General features: G+C 37.1%; 1 protein-coding gene across 4 annotated transcripts in view; it reads right to left on the bottom strand.

The window, feature by feature from the left end:
• The window catches only part of SLC35D1 (solute carrier family 35 member D1), a 55,064-nt gene that overhangs the window by 19,629 nt on the left and 13,656 nt on the right, over positions 1–21,779 (bottom strand). For all 4 annotated transcript variants that reach the window (XR_683066.5, XM_009460255.5, XM_001151573.7 and 1 more), the window contains 2 exons: positions 2,525–2,592; positions 1,360–1,438 (listed from right to left, as the gene is read on the bottom strand). Coding sequence is in view for 3 of the 4 variants with exons in the window: in XM_009460255.5 (XP_009458530.1) it covers positions 1,360–1,438; positions 2,525–2,592 (147 nt within the window). In the remaining variant the exon portion in view is untranslated. The remainder of the gene's footprint in view (positions 1–1,359; positions 1,439–2,524; positions 2,593–21,779) is intronic.

Below are 21,779 nucleotides of genomic sequence, written 5' to 3'. Positions count from 1 at the left end.
TAAATCCATGGAGTTCTTGGACTACTGTGAGGAGAAACATATATCAAAAGGAAAGTATAAACCTTATATAAGCAAGACTGACTTTATTTGTATCCGATGTTGATAATGATAAAGTACACTAAGAAATCCCAGGCAAATAGGTTTACTTATTAAAATTAAACATAGGCTTTCCTGCATCATCCGTCTCCTTAACTAAAAACATGGCCTATTTCTCACATTCTCGCTACTCTTATGCTGAAGACGAAAGCCATCCACTTTGCCCTTGAGGCATTCACTTTACAAAACCAAAACATACCTAGAGCTAATTTGGGGGAGGGGCCTAAAACTGTCTCAGCCAGCCCAATCCCTGGCATATAGATTGTCTCTAGCTTTCTAAAGGAATTCACACAAATTGACCTGTTACAGCTTAATTTGGAATTCTATTCACAACAAACAGTTCAATTTCATGATTTGAAACCACAGACTTTCTGGATTTTAACCCAATCTAGTCTCTAAAATGAGATCAGGTGGGCACCACTCTATTGAGACTACAAAGATAAACAGCAGAGCAGTAAAAACTTGACCTCTGAAATCTCTTCCCTCACTACTGAGTAATGGGGCATCAGAAAGGAAGTCACAAGGGTAATGGCCCTCTTTTCCCCAAACGTTAAGGACCTACCTCTCTGGGTTTTGCCTTTTTAAGGAAGCAGGCCCACTTGGCTAATTCATTTGGAATTCAGACAAGCTGTGGCCTCTTGAATCATAAAGCACTAGAATCACAAAGTCAGATGAAAGAGGCCTCAGGCTTCAAGCCACCAACTTTAGCTCAATATTCAAGTCAACTTGGCTCTCCTGGCTGAAGACAAATTAGTCTGCCTCAAATAAAATGGATCAGGAGGAAATGAGATCATTGGAAATGTCAGACACAGCTTTCAAAAGTGAGCCATTTAAGGTTTGGCTCAGGCATAGGAAAACCCCCCCAATTAGCTTCTGGCCAGCATCCTTTCCCTACAAAACAGCCAGATCTCAGTGAGGCAGAGAACACAGCAGTTCTCATTAGGGGTTAAAGGGACAGGCTTATCACTACCAAGCTATTAATCTGCCCTGTCAGAAATAGACCTAATTCTATTCCTTCCTCTATTCAGATAATACATTTTCCTTTTCCCATGCTCTTCAGAGCTAAGCTGCCTCCAAGTAGAGACTATGCCCTCCCTGCATTCTTAAAGAATATTTCAGAAACTATCACCACAATTTGTCAAACCAAGACAGTATGTGAGGAAATAACGATTTGGGTCTTAAGGCCATCACCAGACTCTTATCTTAAAGGAACAATTTTCAAATAATGCAGGTACCAAAAGGTAACAGTATTTTTCTACTTACCTTAATACAGCCAACTATTGTAGTTGTAAGAGCAGAATTATACTGTGTGCAGAGTACTGTGGCGTACATTAAGATAAACCTAGAATGAAGAAAGAGGTATAAAATCCAGTTTCTCACTTTATAGTAATCTCTAGCCAAGAAAAACAATCAGTGTTGGCCAAGCCAGCACATTCTAGTCACTGACCAGCTATGAATTTTTCCCACCTCACTGCTTCTTATACTGCAGCTTCAGAATTTTTAAAATTTCACTAAATAGAAACACATTCATCTCCTTACCAAGAGTTTTTCTTTGCTGCCCTCATTAAAACCCTGAACCATCTCTTACAATCATGACTATTTTTATAGATCATGCTTCCTACTAATACACCTAAGCCAGCCAGACAGAAAGCTCAGAGCTCACAGACCCTAAAATGCAGTTGTGCACCTTCCATAAGGACAACATGTCCTCTGGGCCAGAGGAAGACAAGAGAGATCCTTAAATATTGAAGAAAACCAAATTAAAACTACTTTAAGAGGGGATACAGGTTCACTTAACAACTAAGTGGCAGCAGTTGGAACTCTCTGATTTACACTGAGGCTTCTGAGCTTAGTACCAAGGTATCAGGTCAACTTTATTTTGAAGCACCTGCTCACTGTGTGCCAGATCCAGTCACAAATAGCAACTAAACTGACTGGCTGAGGAAAAAAAACACATTAAAGAAATATGGACATGAGGATAAGAGGCATGTTTGCAGGTATCCTCTTAACCTCTACATATTCTCTCCTATGAGGAAGAAAACATGGTAAAGAGGGGTCAAACTGCCCCAAATTCAAATGCTGCCACTGCCACCTACAAACTGTGCAAATTTAGACAATTTACTAAAGTTCTATCTGTCAACTGGTCAGTATAGAGATAAAACTATATAATGCATGTTGAAATATAATGGTGCTTACTAAACAGCAGGTTATCAGGTAAATTGTTTCTTTTCTTCATCCTTCTAAGGTATCAATTCAGTAGCCCTAAGAGCACATTCCCAAGAGCTATGAAACCACCTGAATCTGGAGGCTTAATTATCCTAGGCTGACACACTCAGGAGACCTGAAGATATTGAGAAAAGAGGCATGCAAATTTCTCTAACCTATTTCTTTAGGAAAACTGTCTGCTAACAAGGTAACAAAGGCTTACCCCATCACACAGGAGAGGGTGAACTGCAGAAGAAAGAGGGTGTCAGCCCAGCCTTCAAACTCCACAGCCTGCAACACACAAGAAAGCATTAAATTTTAGACCAGGTCTTCAAAATCAGCTATCCCGTTTTAATGTAAATCCTTCTACGAGTCTGCCTCCAACACAGACACACACACACACACACACACACACACAGAGGTATATGTTTCCCTGAATTACTCCAAGGATAGGGAGTGATGTTCAAAGATTTCATGTATACAGAGTTGAACTAGTAAGTAGTTTCATAAGATTTTCTCCCATCCAAAATGTAATGTGGGGATTTTACACTTCTCACTATTGGTGCAAAGAAACTGGTATTTCCTTGAAGGCACAAGCCACATTTGGCTAATCTCAGTTCTTTCAGATGGCTATTAATGTGCTAGTACTAAAGGCTTTCTCAAACATTAAAACATGTTTCCTTCCTGTAACATGTGAAAGCTTAAATACAGCCTTAGTTATACAAATTCAGCTGAGGTCTATTCAAGGAGAATTAGTTTTAAAACGGTTCATTCTAAAAACAAGGTATTTTGTGTTGTTGTTGTTGTCTGTGTTAAGCCAAAAGGAAAGGAATAAAGAGAAATGAAAGGGTACACTGACCATCTCATCTCTTGTCCAAGAGGAATGGATTCTCAAGTACCTAGTTGTTTTTGCAATAGGAGTTTGATAAGCAAATGTGAGAAACATTCCACCTTTTATCTCTGCTAACCTGTCCAGCTTCAACTTTTGCTACTTCCACATAAATCTCATGGCACCAGGGCTCCAACAATACCAGGCTCTCTGTGGCTTATAAAACATACCATACACTTTCTTACTTGCATGCCTTTGCCTGGAATGTCCTTCCCCTCAACATTCGTCTGACTCCTGTTCAGTCATCAAATTAAAACTCAAGGCTCCCTTGTGGGGCCTTTCCTGATCAAGTACTCCTTCCTCTGTGCCTCAGTACTCCTCTCTAGAGCCCTTGTCTCTTCGAACTGTAAATCTTTCTATACCATGTCTACAGAATGAACTCCCTGAAGGGACGACCCACATCACATTTATCTAATCATATTCCTAACAGTGCTTGACAGACAGTTTGTTTATAGTTCTTTGTTGAGGTAGAATACATGAAAAATAAATTAATTTTAAGTGTTCAAATCAATGAGTAGTCACAAATGTATAATCATGTAACCACCATTACAATCACGATAAAGAAATCAACTCCTTCCAAAGTTCCCTCCTCCCCATTGAGTCAATCTCCCCTCCATTTCTAGCCCCTGGCAACCTCTGATCTGCTTTCTGTTACTATAACTTCGCTGTTCAACAATTTCCTACAAGTGGAATTGTATAGCATATACTCTAGTGTCTTTCTTCTCTTTCACTTGGCATTATGCTCCTAGGACTCATCCATCCTATGTATGTATCAGTAATTCATTCATTTTTACTGCCAATTAGTATTCTATCTTATGGGTATACCACAATTTGTTTATCCAAACACCAGGTAATTGACACTTATTTGGGTTATTTCCACAAGTTATTATGAACCTTTGAACCTTCAGTTACAAGTCTCCCAATTGACATGTTTTTATTTATCTTGGGTAAATAGCTAGAAAATGGGATTGCTGGTTCATTTGGTTAGGTATATCTTTAACTTCGTAAGAAACTGCCAAGCTGTTTTCCAAAGTAGCTACACAATTTTGTATTCTCACCAGCACTATATGAGAGTTCCCACTGATCTATATTCTCACCAACACTTGGAACTGTTACAGGCCATTCTAATAAGTGGTTAAGTGATATTTTGTCATTTTAATTTGCATTTCCCTAAAGACTATCAATATTGAGTATCTTTTAATCTTTGACATTAGCATTTCTTCTTTGGTGAAATGTCTGTCTAAATCTTTCGCCATTTTTTTTTTTTTTTTTTGAGACAGAGTCTCACCCAGTCGCGCAGGCTGGAGTATAGTGGTGTGATCTCAGCTCACTGCAACCTCTGCCTCCTGGGTTCAAGCGATTCTCCTTCCTCCGCCTCCCGGGTAGCTGCGATTACGGGCACATGCCACCATACCCGGCTAATTTTTGTATTTTTAGTAGAGACAGGGTTTCGCCATGTTAGCCAGGCTGGTCACGAACTCCTGACTTCAAGTGATCCGCCCGCCCTAGCTTCCCAAAGTGCTGGGATTACAGAGGTACAAAAGAGGTGCCCGGCCTCTTTTGCCAAATTTTTATTCACATTGTTTGTCTTATTATTGAGCTGCACAAGTTTTTAAAAATATATTCTAGATAAAAGTCCTTAATCATACATATGCTATACACACACATACATAAAATACAAACATTTTTTCCCAGTCTGTGACTCACCTTCCATTTTCTTTTTTTTTTTAAGACAGTCTCACTATGTCGCCCAGGCTGGAGTGCAGTGGCACGAACTTGGCTCACTGCAACCTCCGCCTCCTGGGTTCAAGTGATTCTCCTGCCTCAGCCTTCCAACTAGCTGGGATTACAGGTGCATGCCACCACACCCAGCTAATTTTTGTATTTTTTAGTAGAGATGGGGTTTTGCCATGTTGGCCAGGCTGGTCCTGAACTCCAGACCTCAAGTGATCCGCCCACCTCAGCCTCCCAAAGTGCTGGGATTACAGGCGTGAGCCACCATGCCTGGCCTTACCTTGCATTTTCTTAATAGTGTCTTTTGAAGAGCAAAAAATGTTAATGTTGATGTAGTCTAACACCAATATTGTCTTTTATAATTCTTGCTTATAACTTTTTAGTGAAACCTGGGTGTAACCAAAAGTCGAAGATCTTCTCCTATCTTTTCTTCTAGTTTTATGGTTTTAGCTTTTACAGTTAGGTCTACGAACCTTTTAACATTAGTTTGCTAGAGCTGCCATAACAAAGCACCACAAAACTGAGTAGCTTAAATGGCAGAAATTTGTTGTCTCACAGTTCTGGAGGCTAGAAGTCCAAGATCAAAGTGTCTACAGGATTGGCTCCTTCTAAGAACTGAGACAGAATCTTTTTCTTGCCTCTCCCCTAGCTTCTAGTGGTTTGTTGGCAATCTTTGGTATTTTTTTAGCTTGTAGAGATATCATCCTGATGTCTAACTTCATGTTCACATGGTGTTCTCCCTGTATGCATACCTGTGTCCTAATTTCCCACCCCACCCCCCAACCATTTTTTTAAGCAAGGTCTTGCTTTGTCAACCAGTCTGGAGTACAGTGGTGTGATCATGGCTCACAGCATCCTTGAACTCCGAGACTTAAATAATCCTTCCACCTCAGCCTCCTGAATAGCTAAGACTATAGGTGTGCATCACCATACCTGCCTAATATTTTTTAAGTTCTTTTGTAGAGACAGGGTCTTGCTTTGTTGCCCAGGTTGGTCTCAAACTTCTGGCCTCAAGTGATCCTTCCACCATGGCCTCCCAAAGCACTAGGATTATAGGTGTGAGCCACCCTGCTGGCCCTTGATTTCCCTTCTTAGTAAGAACACCAGTCATATTGAATTAGTGATCCACCCTACTCCCGTATGACCTGATCCTAACTAATTACACCTCAATCATCACATTTCAAAATAAGATTTATTGTGAGGTACTAAGGGTTAGGACTTCAATATATGAATCTGGAAGGGGAGGGACACAATTTAACCTATAACACCTTCCTGATTAATGTTTGTATATTCCACAAGGTCATAGTCAAGGTTCACTATTTTGCATACAGATGTCAAATTGTTCTACCAACATTTGTTGAAGACATTATCTTTTCCTCATTGATCTATTTTCACACCTTTGACAAAAATGATTGCCCACATGGTATATTTCTATTTCTAGATTCTCTGTTCTGTTTCACTGGTCTGTCTACTCTTAATCCAATATCACAGTGTCTTGATTACTGAAGCTTTATAAGAAGTGTTGAAATCAAGTAGGGTAAATCCTCTAAAGCTTTTATTTTTGAAAACTGATTTGACTATACTAAGTCCTTTGCAATTCCACATAAATTTAAAAATCTGCTTGTCAATATCTACAAAAATCTTCCCATAGAGTTGGGGTGGTGTTCAATCTATAGATGAATTTGCTAAGAACTGACAAATTATATCAAACCATCTAATTAATAAACATAAAAATCACTTATTTAGGTCTTTTAAAATTTATCTCACTAGTGTTTTGTAGTTTTCAGCATACAGGTAACATATTTTGTTAAATTTATCCCCCAAGTACTTTATAATCTGAAGCTATTATAAGTGGTATTTTTTACTTAGCTTCCAACTGTTCACTGCTGTTGTGTGGAGCTACAGTTAATTTTTGCATATTGACCTCGTACTGTGCAAACTTGCTAATTAGTTCCAATCACTTTTTTCTAGATTCTTTAAGATTTTCTACATATATCATCATGTTTTTAATACACACAGTTTTGCTTCTTCCTTTCAAATCTATATTATACAGATGGAGTTCTTCAACATAACGCTGAATAGAACACTATATGAGTACAGACATCCTTGCCTTGTTCTCAAATCTTAGTGAAAAAGTATTCAGTCTTTCTTTCACCATTAAATATGTTAGCAATAGATTCTTTGGTAGATGTCCTTTATTACGCTGAGAAAGTTCCCTTCTATTCCTAGTTTATTGAGAATTTTACACTCATGAGTGGGTGTCACCTTTTGTCAAATAGGTTTTCTGCATCTATTTAGGATAGTTCTACTATATTCTTGTTAATATGGTAAACTGCACTGATCGATTTTCAAATGTTAAACTAACCTTAATTCCTGAGATAAACACAATATGGTCATGATATACTGCCCTTTTAATATATTGCTGGATTTTTTTGTACTGTACTTTCTCCCCCCTTGTAATGTTTTTGTCAGATTTTGGCAGAAGGTAATCCTAGCCATATAAAATCAACAAGGAAATGTTCTATCTTCTATTTTCTGGAAGAATTTATGTAGAATTATTATTTCTTCCTTAAATTTTTTGTAAAATTCTCCAGTGAAGCAATCAGGGCCTGAAATTTTATTTTGAGGAAAGTTTTTAACTACAAATTCAATTTCTTTAACATAAATAGGGCTATACTAGCCCTATTATTAATTAAGGCTTATGATTAATTTCAATTAAACAGACCTATTTAATTACTGTATTAGTCTCTTCTCATGCTGCTATAAAGGAATACCTGAGACTGGGTAATTTATAAAAGAAAGAGGTTTAATTGACTCACAGCTCTGCATGGCTGGGGAGGCCTCAGGAAACTTACAATCATGGCAGAAGGCACCTCTTCACAGGGTGGCAAGAATGAGTGCCCAGCAAAGGGGGAAGACCCTTATAAAATCATCAGATCTCGTAAGAACTCACTATCACAAGAACAAGATGGGGAAACTGCCCCCCATGATTCAATTATCTCCACCTGGTCCCTCCCACGACACATGGGGAATATGGGAACTACAATTCAAGATGAGATTTGGGTGGGGACACAGCAAAACCATATCAATTACTTAACAGAGTAGAGCTATTCATACATTACCTATTTCTTCTTGAGTGAGCTTTGGTACATAGTTTGTCTTTTCCAAGAATCTATTTTGTCTCAGTTGTCAAGTTTATTGGCATAATATTGTTCATAATATTCTCTTACTATTCTTTTAAAATATACCTGCTCTGTAATGAGGTCCTTATTTAATTTCTGATACTGATAATTTATGTAAACTCACTTTTTGGCCTGATTAATTGGCTATGAATTAGCAATTTTATTAATCTTTTTAAAAAAATCTTAGCTTTTAGTTTCATTGGTTTTCATTGCATTGATTTCTATTCTTATCTTACAATCTTACATTTCTTACGTTTATTTTGGGTTTAATTTTCTAGTTTCCTTTTTTTTTCTTCCTTCTTAAAAGACAGGTCTCACTATATTGCCCAGGCTGGCCGTGAACTCCTGACCTCAAGTAATCTTCCTACCTCAGGCTCCCAAAGCATTGGAATTACAGGCATGAGCCACCTCATCCCAGCTACTTTCTTAAGACAGAGGCTTAGATCACTCATTTTAGATCTTTCTTCTTTTCTAAAATAAGCATTTAGGGATTTAATTTATATAATTAATTTTATGGATTTCCCTCTATATACTGTTTTGGCTGCATTCCAGAAATTTTCCTATGTTGTAGTTTTTTTGTTTTTTGAGACAGACACAAAAACAACCAGGGTCAGTTGCCGAGGCTGGAGTGCAGTGGTGCTATCTTGGCTCACTGCAATCTCTGCCTCCTGGATTCAAGTGATTCTCGTGCTTCAGTATCCCAAGTAGCTAGGATTACAGGTGTGAGCCACCATGCCTGGCTAATTTTTGTATTTTTAGTAGACACGAGGTTTTGCCATGTTGACCAGGCTGGTCTCAAACTCCTGACCTCAAGTGATCCACCTGCCTCAGCCTCTCAAAATGCTGGGATTGCAGGAGTGAGCCACCACACCCAGCCACTATGTTGTGCTTTGATTTTCATTGTTCAAAATATTTTCTGATTTTCTTTGTGATTTTTCTTTGTCTATGAATTATTTAGAGGTGTGCTAATTTGCAAATATTTGGGGATTTTCCAAATATCTTTATGCCATGAATTTCTACCTTAATATTGTTCTGGTCAGGGAATATACTTTGTATGGCTTCAATTCTTTTAAACTATTAAGACTCGTTTTATGGCCCAGAATATAGTTTATCTTGGTATATACCCAATGTGCACTTGAAAAGAATGTGTATGCTGCTGTTGTTGAGTGGATTGTTCTTTAATGTCAAGTAGATCAAGCTTGTTGACAGTATTATCCAAGTCTTCTATACTTTACTGACTTCCAGTTTCACTGTTTTATCAATTACTGAGTTAAAAATATTAAGATCCCAATTGTAATTGTGGGTTGGTCTATTTCTCCTTTCTGTTCTATCAGTTTTTACTTCATATATTTTGGAGCTCTCTCATCAAGAATATATACATTTAGGAGCATTATGTCCTTTTGAGGAATTAACCCATTTTATCATTATGAAATGTTCCTCTTTATGGTACAGTTTCCTTTACATTCTATGTTTACTGAGCTCCTTGTGTGTGTGTCTTTAAAGTTTTCATCAAATTTGGGGAAAAAAAATTTCTATCCCCACCCTTCATAGACTTCTTGATATTGCCCCACAGGTCACTAATATTGTGTTCATTTGCTTTACAATCTTTTTTCCTCTATACGCTTCATCTTGGACAGTTTCCATTACTGTCTTTAATTCACTGATCTTTTCTCCTAATCTGCTGTTTCATTTCTTCCACTTTATTTTTCAATTCAGATATTTTTCATCCCTAAAAGTTCCAATTGAGTCTTTTTTTATAGCTTTCTTTTCTCTTCTCATCCTTTCTTAACAATCCTTCACAGCCTGTCATCCAAAGACTGAAAAATGTTGTTTGATAAATGTTTGATTTTCTAGTACCTTAATGTAGGAAGGTAAACCCTGTCCGTGTTATTCCATCATGGCTAGGAAATGAAAGACCACATTCAGTTCCTGATTTGAATTATAAACCTGTACCAAATGATGCTTCCACTAGGAAGCTTTCACAAAAACCTAAGTTGCACATTAGTATCTTTCCTGCCAAACTCAACAGAAGACTAAATGCTACTTTTATCAGGTTCCTAAGTATGTGTACATATATGGACATCTTTATGTACATGACTATCTCTCCAGACAGACACTGCAAATACCTTGATGATTTATCTCTGTATCCATGGTATTTAACAAAGTGATCAGAAAATAGTAGGTGTTTAATAACTGTTTGCTGGATGAATGGAAGACATGAGAACTCATGCATACAATCTCATGCTATGCTCTTTCATACCTGTAAACACAACCTCCTCTCTGATGAAAAATCAGTAACACACAATAAACTGGCCTACGACTCAGGAGACCAGCTTCTGCTAGCAAGACTATAAGTTCCTTGGGAGCAGGAAATGTGTCACATGTCATTTCTGCAGAGTTCCATGCACTTAGAAGCGCTAAGCACAAATACTAGTGGTAGTGGATTAAGCATCCATGATCTGTGGCCCAGCATCATTTTCTACACACAGATGAGGTGAACTTTGCTTTTTTTTTTAATCCCTGACCCTCTCTGAACTTTGCTTTTTAATACACCCACACACCTGCTTGTACATGCTACTAAGTGTATTTAAGTTGAATGTTAAATCTACATAATTTGTTTTTAAAAAAAGTTTTATTTCACATTTATCTGAAACTGGACCAGAATCTCAAGCATGTTTACATTTTAATTGTTCACATTTTAACTGTTTCTTACACTATCAGTTTGCCCTGTTTCCTGCGCACCCCGCCCCCAGCTTTATTAAGGTATAGTTAACAAAATATATAATTTTAACTTTTCTTCTAATAATTAAAGGTCATTTGAACTGCATATAACTCATTAGCTTTGCACTAAGTTTTTTTTTTTTTTTTTCCTTTGAACAGACAAGGCATAACCCAGTAAGCCAACAATTAGGCAATGGAAAGGTTACGCATACCCTGCAAGAAAAGCCATTGTACCTAGAAAAGTAGGTGGACCAGGATTCAGAAGCCTGGTGTCTTGTACCACCTCACCACTGCTTCATTATGCTAGACTGAGCTTCTGTAAAGGAGAACTGCATGGGTATTAAGGCTTCTTCCAGTTGTGACAAGAGTATTAGATCAGCTTGAAAAGTAGAGAGTTTATTTTACCCAAGCTAAAACACATAAAAGAAATCTCAGCCCTAAAACCTTTCCTCTAGCTCTAAATTATCTTCCTTTCCTGGCTAAGCTATTCTTTTATCCCAAAGTCATTAAGAATAGAGAATAAGTTGTTGTAAGGGACAATGATAATTCTCTGAACCTTAGTTTCTACATATGTAAAAAGAGGAATAATAAGGCCTCACCTACAGGGTTGTTATCAGAATTACAAAAAATATATATATGGATAAAATCACTGACATGGAGGGAATCTGGCTTAATAAATGATGTCAGCTACGATATATAATCATTACTTTTAATTTTTTTTTTTTATCAGTGACCTAATCAGTGGTTCAGTAATCAGAATTATTTGGCAAAGACCTCAAATAAACCTCTCATAAACCTAAGTTTCTTCTCTCCTTTAGCTCTAAATATCTCCTCTGCTTTCAGTGTACAATTCTGACATCTATTAAGTCCCATGTGCCAGGCCCCAGGCAGGCTTTGAGGCACAATGCTAAAGATGGTTTAATCAGGCTTCCTGATAATCAAGCAGCAAATGATTTAAAAAGTGCTGCCATACATTTTTGGAGTGCTTTATGGTTTACCAAGTGCTTCTCCATGTATCATGTCATTTGATTGCCATGACAACCTGTGGGACAGAGAGGCCAGATCTTCTTATACCCAGAAGATGGGTAACTTACTTTAGGCCACACAGGTTATATATGGTAAACATGAGTCTACATATGCTAAGCCCCAAGGCTGTCTACACTGAATGTTACATTTGATTCAGAAAAATGCCCCAAATATATACTGCACAGTCTCCTTTGGGGACATAATAATGATATCTGCAGGATATTAAAATAAATCTCATGGATATGGTTCCATTCAGATAAAAATCAAAAACAGAAAAATAATTCTCATGGGATTTTTTTTTTTAATTTCTCTAAGTATCTGGCCTGTCTCTGGAGAAAGTCAGTCTATGGCACAAGCACGCTGTTGCATTCCTCTGCTTCGCCACAGGAATAGATCTTTGGCTGCAATGAAAGCAGCAGCAGCCATTTGAAAGTACAGCTGTAGGAAAAACAGAACCCTGGCAGTCCCTACAGTGCAAAGGAGCCCATTCTCCCTGCCATAAAGACAGCATTAAAAAAAATTAAAAACTACTGCTTATTAAGTGCCTATTATGTACCAGGCTCAGAAACATTCAGTAACTTTTCCAAAATTATCTAGCTAGTAAGTACCTGTTCAGCTCCATAGCCTATAGTCTTTCCATCTGTACTGCCGGAAAAAAAACCAAAGGCAAGGCAACATGTTCTCAATTTTTTTTCCTTTATGGCTCCACGTGGTTACCAGTGAGTCAAATAGCAGGAGTTCTAATTCTAACTGCCATTAACTTTCCATGTGGCCATGATAGTTATTTAACATCAGTGAGCCTCTACCTATGTTATGAATGTAGAAAACAGTCTGCTGTATCTGCCTCCTGTGAGGACCAACTGAGAGACTAAAATGCAGTCACTTTAAATGTAGACAGAATTTACATACAGAAGAAATTATTCGCTTAAACTTCCACCAGTTATCTCTTGGTGGTAGATTTGCAAGCGAATTTTTTATTCTCCCTAAGATAGGAAATAGAAGGCACGGTGAACATACATTTTGTTAATCAGGAAAAAAACAAAACATTTAAAATGAAACAGAACTTCTGCTTCTAGAGAAAGCTCTGATAAAGAGCCATTGTGAAGAGAATGACCTACCTGGTCATTCTGTGTGTGACACAGAACTAAACAGGCTCTCTGCCACAAGGCCTGGAATCTTTGGTCTTGGCTGACTGGTAGCTGTGATTACAGATTTAATATACAAAGATGCTTCTTAGGCTTTCCTTCTGTTTTGAATAAAGTCTTTAGTGCTACAGGTGCCAGCAGTATAATGTAAATACCCCAGGAGTGAAAACAATGTCCCATAATCAACGGGAGACAGCAAATGTTATATGGACCTACCACTACCTATAACTACGCTTTTATTTTTTTTTAATTTTTTTAATTGTTATTTTTAAATAACATGGTAGGTATATATTTATGGGTTATTTGAGGCTATTTTGATACAGGCATGCAATGTGTAATAATCACATCACGGGCTGGGCTCGGTGGCTCACACCTATAATCCCAGCACTTTGGGAGGCCGAAGTAGGCGGATCACCTAAGGTCAGGAGTTCAAGATCAGCTTGACCAACACGGAGAAACCCCATCTCTACTAAAAATACAAAAATTAGCTGGGCGTGGTGGCGTGCACCTATAATCCCAGCTACTCAGGAGGCTGAGGCAAGAGAATAACTTGAACCCAGGAGGCAGAGGTTGCAGTGAGCCGAGATCGCACCATTGCACTCCAGCCTGGGCAAGAAGAGTAAAACTCCGTCTCAAAATAATAACAATAATAATCATCATCACATCAGGGTAAATGGGGTATCCATCCCCTCAAGCATTTATCCTTTGTATTACAAACAATCCAATTATACTCTTTTAGCTACATTTTGAAATGAACAATTATCTTGTTGTGCTACCAAACAGTAGTTCTTATTCATTTTTTCTAACCATTTTTTGTATCTCTTAACCCTTCCAGCTTTCCGCACCCCGCTACTACCCTTGCCAGCCTCTGGTAAACCACCTACTTTTTATCTCCATCAGATCAATTGTTTTAATGTTTAGTTCCCATAAACAAATGAGGACACGTGAAGTTTGTCTTTCTGTGCCTGCCTTATTTCCTTAACATAATGACCTCCAGTTCCATCCATGTTGTTGCAAATTTCAGCATCTCCTTTTTTTTATGGCTGAATTGTACTCCATTGTTTATATGTACCACATTTTCTTTATACATTCATTCGTTGATGGACACTCGAGTTGCTTCCAAATCTTGGCTACTGTGAATAGTGCTACAAAATAGGGGTATCTCCTCAATATACTGATTTCCTTTCTTTTGGGTTTTACCCAGCAGTGGGATTGCTAGATTGTATGGTAGCTGTATTTTTAGTTTTTTGAGGAACCTCCAAACTGTTCTCCATAGTGCTTGTATTAATTTAGATTCCCACCAAGAGTGTATGAGGGTTCCCTTTTATTCACATCCTTGCCAGTATTTGTTATTGCCTGACTTTTGGATAAAAACCTTTTTAACTAAGGTGAGATGATATCTCATTGTAGTTTTGGTTTGCATTTCTCTGATGATCAACAATGTTTAGCACTTTTTGTATATGACTGTTTGCCATCTGTATGTCTTCTTTTGAGAAATGTCTACTCAGATCTTTTGCCAATTATTTTAATCAGATTACTAGATTTTTTCCTATAGAGCTGTTTTTCAAATATTTACAAATATTTTCTCCCATTCTGTGGGTTGTCTCTTGACTGTTGTTTTCTTCACTGTGCAAAAGCTTTTTAACTTGATGTGATTCCATCTGTCCATTTTTACTTTGGTTGTCTGTGCTTGTGGGGTATTACTAAGAAATCCTTGCCCAGTCCAATATGCTGGAGAGTTTCCCCAATATTTTCTTCTGCTAGTTTCATACTTTGAAGTTTTAGATAAGTCTTTAATCCATTTTGATCTGATTTTTGTCCAAGGCAGGAGATAGGGATCTAGCGTCATTCTTTTGCATATGTACACCCGGCTTTCCCTGAACCATACACTGAAGAGACTGTCCTTTCCCCAGTGTATGTTCTTGGCACCATTGTCAAAAATTAGTTTACTCTAGATGTATGGATTTAGTTCTGTGTTCTATTCAGACACATAGATTTCACTGATCTATATGTCTGTTTTTATGACAGTACCATGCTGTTTTGGTTACTATAGCTCTGTAGTATAATTTGAAGTCAGGTAATGTGATTCCTCCAGTTTTGTTCTCTTTGCTTAGGATGGCTTTGGCTATTCTGGGTCTTTTGTGGTTCCACATAAATTTTAGGATGGTTTTTTCTACTTCTGTGAAGAATTTCACTGGTATTTTGACAGGGGTTGAATTAAATCTGTAGATTGCTTCAGGCAGCATGAACATTTTAACAATATTGATTTTTCCAATCCATGAACATGGAATAGCTTTCCATTTTCTTGTGTCCTTTTCAATTTCTTGCATCAGTGTTTTATGGCTTTCACTGTAGAGACTTTTCACTTCTTTGGTTAATTTTAAGTTAAAGTATTTTATTTCATTCGTAGCTATTATAAATATAATTACTTTCTTGATTTCCTTTTCAAATTGTTTGCTATAGCCATATGGAAATGCCACTGATTTTTGTATGTTGATTTTGTATCCTGCAATTTTAGTGAATTTGTTTATCAGTTCCAGTAGTTTTTTGGTAGAGTCTTCAGGTTTTTCTAAGTACATGATCATATCATCTGCAAACCAGGATAATTTGACTTCTTTTTCAATCTGGATGCCCTTTCTTTCTCTTGTCTGATTGATTTAGCTAGGACTTCCAGTATTACACTGAGTAACAGTGGTGAAAGTGGGCATCCTTGTTGTGTTCTGATCTTAGAAAAAAGGCTTTCCATTTTTCCCTATTCAGTATGATACTACCCATTCATCTGTCATATATTGTTTTTCCTTCTATACTCAGTTTTTTGAGGATTTTTATCATGAAGGGATTTTGAATTTTATCAAATGTTTTTTCCACCATCAATCAATCGAAATGATCATTTGGTTTTTGTCCTTCATTCTGTTGATATGATGTATTACATTAATTGATTTGTGTATCCTGAACCATCCTTGCATCCCTAGGATAAATCCCACTTGGTCATGATGAATGATGTTTTTAATTTGTTGTTGAATTTGGTTTGCTAGTATTTTTGTTGAGGATTTCTCCATTACTATTCATCAGTGACATTGGCCTACAGTTCTGTGTTTTGTGTGTGTGTGTGTGTGTGTGTGTGTGTGTGTGTGTGTTTAATGCATCTTTGTCTGATTTTGGTATCAGGGTAACACTGGCCTTGCAGAATGAATTTGGAAGTATGCCCTCCTCCTCTATTTTTTGAAATAGTTTCAGTAAGATTGGCATTAGTTCTTCTTTAAATGTTTCGTAGAATTCAGTAGTGAAGCCATATCCAGGCTTTCCTTTGCTTGGAGAGTTTTTATTACAGCTTTGATCTCATTCCTTGTTACTGGTCTGTTCAGGTTTTGGATTTCTACATGATTCAATCTTGGTAGGTTGTATGTGTCCAGCATTTATCCATTTGTTTCAGCTTTTCCAATCTATTGGCACACAGTTGCTCATAGTAGCCAATAATGATCTTTTGAATTTCTGTGGTATCAGTTGTAACATCTCCTTTTTTAGCTCTGATATTATTTATTTGGGTCTTCTTTTTTTCTTAGCCTGGCTAAAGGTTTGTCAATTTTTTCTTTTCAGAAAACCAACTTTTTGTTTCATTAATCTTTTGTATTGTTTTCTTCATTTCAAATTCATTTATTTCTGCCCTGATTTTTATTATTTCTTTTCTTCTACTAATTTTGGGTTTGGAACCCAAAAGAACTTGCTTTTCTAGTTCTTTAAGATGTATCATTAGGTTGTTTATTTGAAGTTTTTTTTTTTTTTGATGTAGGCATTTACAGTTGTAAACTTATCCTCTTAGTACTGTTTTTGCTGTATACCATAAGTTTTGGTTTTCCATTATCATTTGTTTCAAAAAATTTTTTAATTTCCATCTTAATTTCTTCATTAACCCATTTGTCATTCAGGAACATATTGTTTAATTTCCATGTATTCAAAAATCCCTCATTATTAACTTCTAGCTTTATTCCATTGTGGTCAAAGAAGATGCTGGATATTATTTCAATTTTTTGAATGTTTTAAGACTTGTCTTGTGACCTAACATATGGTCTCTCCTTGAGAAGGATCCATGTGCTGGGAAAAAGAATGTGTATCCTGCAGCCACTGGACGAAATGTTCCGTAAATATCTATTAGACCCATTTGGTCTACAGTGCAGATTAAATCCAATGTTTCTTTGTTGACTTTCTGTCTGAAAGATCTGTCCAATGCTGAAACTGGGGTATTGTAGTTTCCAGCTATTACTGTATTGGGATCTATCTCTCTCTTTAGCACTAGTAGTATTTGTTTTATATATCGGTGCATTCTTGCATCAGTGTTTTATAGTTTTCACTGTAGAGATCTTTCATTTATTTGGTTAAGTTAATGTATAACTTAAAATATATCCGGGTGTTCCAGTGTTGGGTGCATATATATTTACAACTGTTATATCCTCTTGCTCAATTTACCCCTTTATCATTATATAGTGACCTTCTTTGTGTCTTACAGTTTTTATCTTAAAATGTATACTATCTGACGTAAGTATAGCTACTTCTGCTCTTTTTTGGTCTCCATTGGCATGTAATATATTTTTCCATCCCTTTATTTTCAGTCTATGTGAATCTTTACAAGTGAAGTGTGTGTCTTGTAAGCAACAGATCACTGGGTCTTTTTTTTTTATTTCTTTTTTTTATCCATTCAGCTACTGTATGTCTTTTGATTGGAGAGTTTAGTCCATTTACATTCAATATTATTACTGTTAAGTAAGGATTTGCTCCTGCCATTTTGTTCTGGTAGTTCTGTGGTCTTCTCTTCCTTCTTTCCTTCCTTCCTGTCTTCCTTTTAGTGAAGGTGATTTTCTGTGGTGGTATAATTTCATTTCTTGCTTTTCATTTTTTATGTATCTGTTGTATGCTTTTTTATTTGACATTACCATGAGGCTTGCAAACACAACCTAATAACCCAGTATTTTAAGCTGACAACAACTTAACACTGTGTGCATAAACAAACAAGCAAAAAGAAAACTAATAAAAACTCTACACCTTAATTTCATCCCCTCACTTTTTAACTTTCTATTGTTTCTCTTGATATCTTATTGTACTGTCAATGTGTTGAAAAGTTGTTGTAGGTATTATTTTTGATGGGTTCATCTTTTTGTCTTTATATGTAAAATAAGAGTAGTTTACATACCACAGTCACAGTGTATAAGTAGATATTTTGTTGAAAACTTTTAGTTAAATAAAAATATTTGAAAAAATTTTTAATTTTAAAAATGTGGGTTTTTTTGTTGCCTAGGTTAAGGAAATTAAGAGAGAAAGGGAGTATCTGAGTAAGATTAGCACAAAAACTACACAATCAATACAAAGGCTAAACTCTCATCCAGGGATGCAATCAGATTTTGTCTTTTGTACCAGCTCTGACCAACTGATTCTAGCTGTCTAGACTCCTGTCTTGGTAAACAGTCTCAGGCTATGTGTAAGCATAGCAAGAAAGTGTTGTGACTACTTGGTAATGTCTACAATGAGCACAGGATAACTTAGCACCAATTTACAATTTACCAACCCTAATCTAGTCAGAAGTATGGAAAAGTTTCAATGTCCACTTGAGGCAACCATTCCCCATTTCTGAATCATCAACTCATTTGAAATCTGAACTAAAATCCAAAGTGTGACAGATATTTTCTTAGTGTTTTGATACATCTCTGTTTACCATGAAGTCTAAAAATAAACCACTGACTTTGCATGTCATGGTAAAGAAAAAAGATGAATAAATGATATTCTATTCCTGAAAATTCTTTCCCTGAAAAATTACTAAGAAAAAAATTGAATCCTTATCTGAAAGTAAACTGTGAGGAAACTTGCTAAGGCAGAAAGAAGATAATGTCAGTGGTGCCACCTATATAAAATAAAACCTACAGATCGTGTCAAAACTACACATTCCAGCTTGCCAAGCAGGTCACTTGCTCTTATTTAAAAAGAGATATCTCAGAGGTAAGAATGGTTAAAAACATAACAGTGTCAGTCAAATAATATACTGGCAAAGAGAAAGTTCTATTCATTCATAACTAAAGAATAATTGATCCAACCCACCTGTTTTACACATGGGAACACCAAGGCCCAGAAAACAGAAGGAATCTGTCTCTATGTGGTGAGAATAATTCAGAGTCTAAAAATCAATCTGTATGGTCCACAGAGCAATCCAGAAAAGATGAATAATTCTAAACAGGCTAACTTAACAGCCTAAAATTTCTTCATTATTTAGTCAGCAATGCTTAGTATGAGACACTTCCAGGCAGACAATTTGTGCAGCAACTTTTCCTATAACTCCCCTAAACCATATAATTTAGCCAGTGATATAATGGAGACATTATACAGCGTACCACAGAACTAGCCTTGTGAGATGTACAGCAAGTGGTCTGTTCTTCCATCTCTATGTAAGAACACCTAGCAGGGTGTGCTGCCAGAAAGCCAAGCTCCAACTCCTGTGACTGAATCACTGGCTTTGTACTAAAAAAAAAATCCCATCTGGAGGTAGCAATTAGTAAGTTTAAACACAATCTGTATTGATGCTTTGGAAAGTCATTGGTCAAGTGATGTCCACTCTGCCTTTATCTATGTTAACTAGGTATCTTTTATTAACAGTAAGCTGGTTTTTGCACGAGGCATAGTTTAAAAAAATGTTTTTAAGTTAGAAGATACATGTTTTAAAAACTAAGTGCTGAATATATTTATTTGTTCCTTGGTTTCTGGTAAACCCAGAACTTTGAGAACCTTGGATAAACTTTAAATATGTATACACACACACACACACACACACACACACACACACACTAGTTTGGTTTCTCAAAATGCTTTGCCAAGACCTTGCATTATGTGCTCACTGGGACGAGTTTTTCAACTGGAACTTTCCTTTACATTTTTATGGTAATATATTTCGTTTTTTTCATCGTTGGCCTCCAACTCTTGCTTAAAGGCTGTATCAACCCCATCAACTGCTGTATCCAACTCCTGCCTCTCTGGGGAGCTGGCCTTTCAGAGCCCCCTTGTTGGATTCTTGTCCTAACAAAGGGAAGTTTTCCCTCTTCTGCCTACTAAATTTAACAGTGAGACTTTCAGAATAATTTGCATTGATTTTGCTTCAAATTGCAATGTGGGTCAAGAGTCTGCAACTTAGGATAATAACAAACAGACTTGCCATGTCCCCAGTTATTTTCAAATTTAGGGTTAATCACAGGATAGTAGTCATTTATATAAAAACTATCTTTTCCTTATTGTTCCTTTGATATAGTTTTTAAATACATTTACATGGTCCTATAATCAAAAAAATATAGAAAGATGAATAGTTTGAGAAGTCTCCCTCCCATTCCTGTTCTACTTACCCTGTTCCCACAATATGCACAAAAATTATTTATTAGTTTCATGTATATTTTTCCAGACTTTATTTAAATAAGTGAAAAAATTGTGTGTGTGTGTGTGTGCGCGCGCGCGCGCGTGGGGGGTATTCTTATTTTTCTTTTTATTTTACCCAAAAGGTAGGATATCACATGCACCATTTTGCACTGTGCTTTTTCATTTAACCATTTATCTTGGAGATCTTTTCATTCAATACACAGAAAGTTTCCATTCAAAGTGGCCCCCATTCAAAGTGGGTCAGGAAAGTCTGAAGTCCAACAAACGAGAGCAGTTTATCAGCACTGATTATAGGGGAGTAGTGGGCTCATGCCAGCTGTGAGAATAGCTGCCTGTTTCCACAATGACATGGCTTTTACTCCTCAGAAACTCTGTCTCAACCCCAGAAAGGGCTGTACCTAGAGACTCATTTTACAAATGATAAAGCTAGGTGGGAGAGCAGAAGGGATTTATCCAAAGTCAGATGGTGGTCAGGCACAGAACTGGAGGTAGCTAGTTTTCTGCATTCTGAGAGCCCTAAATTCTCCCCACTGTACCACTTACATCACAATTTTTTTTTTTTTTTTGAGACACGGTCTTGCTTTGTCACCCAGGCTGGAGTGCAGTGGCACAATCATGGCTCACTGCAGCCTCGACCTCCTGGGCTCAAGTGATCCTCCCACCTCAGCCTCCCCAGTAGCTGGGACTACAGACACACCCGACCATGCATGCTAATTTTTTTGGAATTTTTTGTAGAGATGGAGTTTTGCCATGTTGCCCAGGCTGGTCTTGAATTCCTGGGCTCAAGCAATCTGCTCACCTCCCCAAGGGCTAGGATTATAGGTGGGAGCCACTGCACCCAGCCCTTTGTCACAAACTTTTAAGGACTTGTCACTACCTGCAGAGTAAATGTCAAATTTTTGTGTCTAGCATTGGTCCTAATTTAGAAGGAATCAGGGTGTGGTATGGTGGGAATGGTAATAACACCTGCTTAGAATTTAAAAATCTAGGTTCTAGTCCTCTCTGGGGCCCAGTTTCCCCAACTATGAAATAAGAGGCTCAAACCAGATGCTCTCTAAGGTCTCTGCTAATGTTTCTAAGGTCTTTGACTTCTACCTTCTAATTTGAAGAGTCTGGTCTTTGCAGGTATGCCTGAGCTCATGCTGTTAGTTCTATCTGGAATGTACCTTTTGTTTCTCTTCCTCCGCATTCTTCAAGGCCCACTTTGACTTTTCCTGGTATTTGCCCATTTAAAAAATGCTAAGCACTCTCACCTCAGGACTTGGAACCTACTCTTCCTTGACCTAGATTACTCTCCCTCCAAAGCGCCATACAAATTGCTCTCTTAGTCCATTTGGTTCAATGTCTGCTAAAAGAAACTTTATATATTCTCTAAGC

This window comes from Pan troglodytes, chromosome 1, assembly GCF_028858775.2.
Source record: "Pan troglodytes isolate AG18354 chromosome 1, NHGRI_mPanTro3-v2.0_pri, whole genome shotgun sequence".
NCBI lineage: Eukaryota > Metazoa > Chordata > Mammalia > Primates > Hominidae > Pan > Pan troglodytes.
Note: the sequence above shows the minus strand (reverse complement) of the source record. Positions and strands in the feature narration are given on the sequence as shown.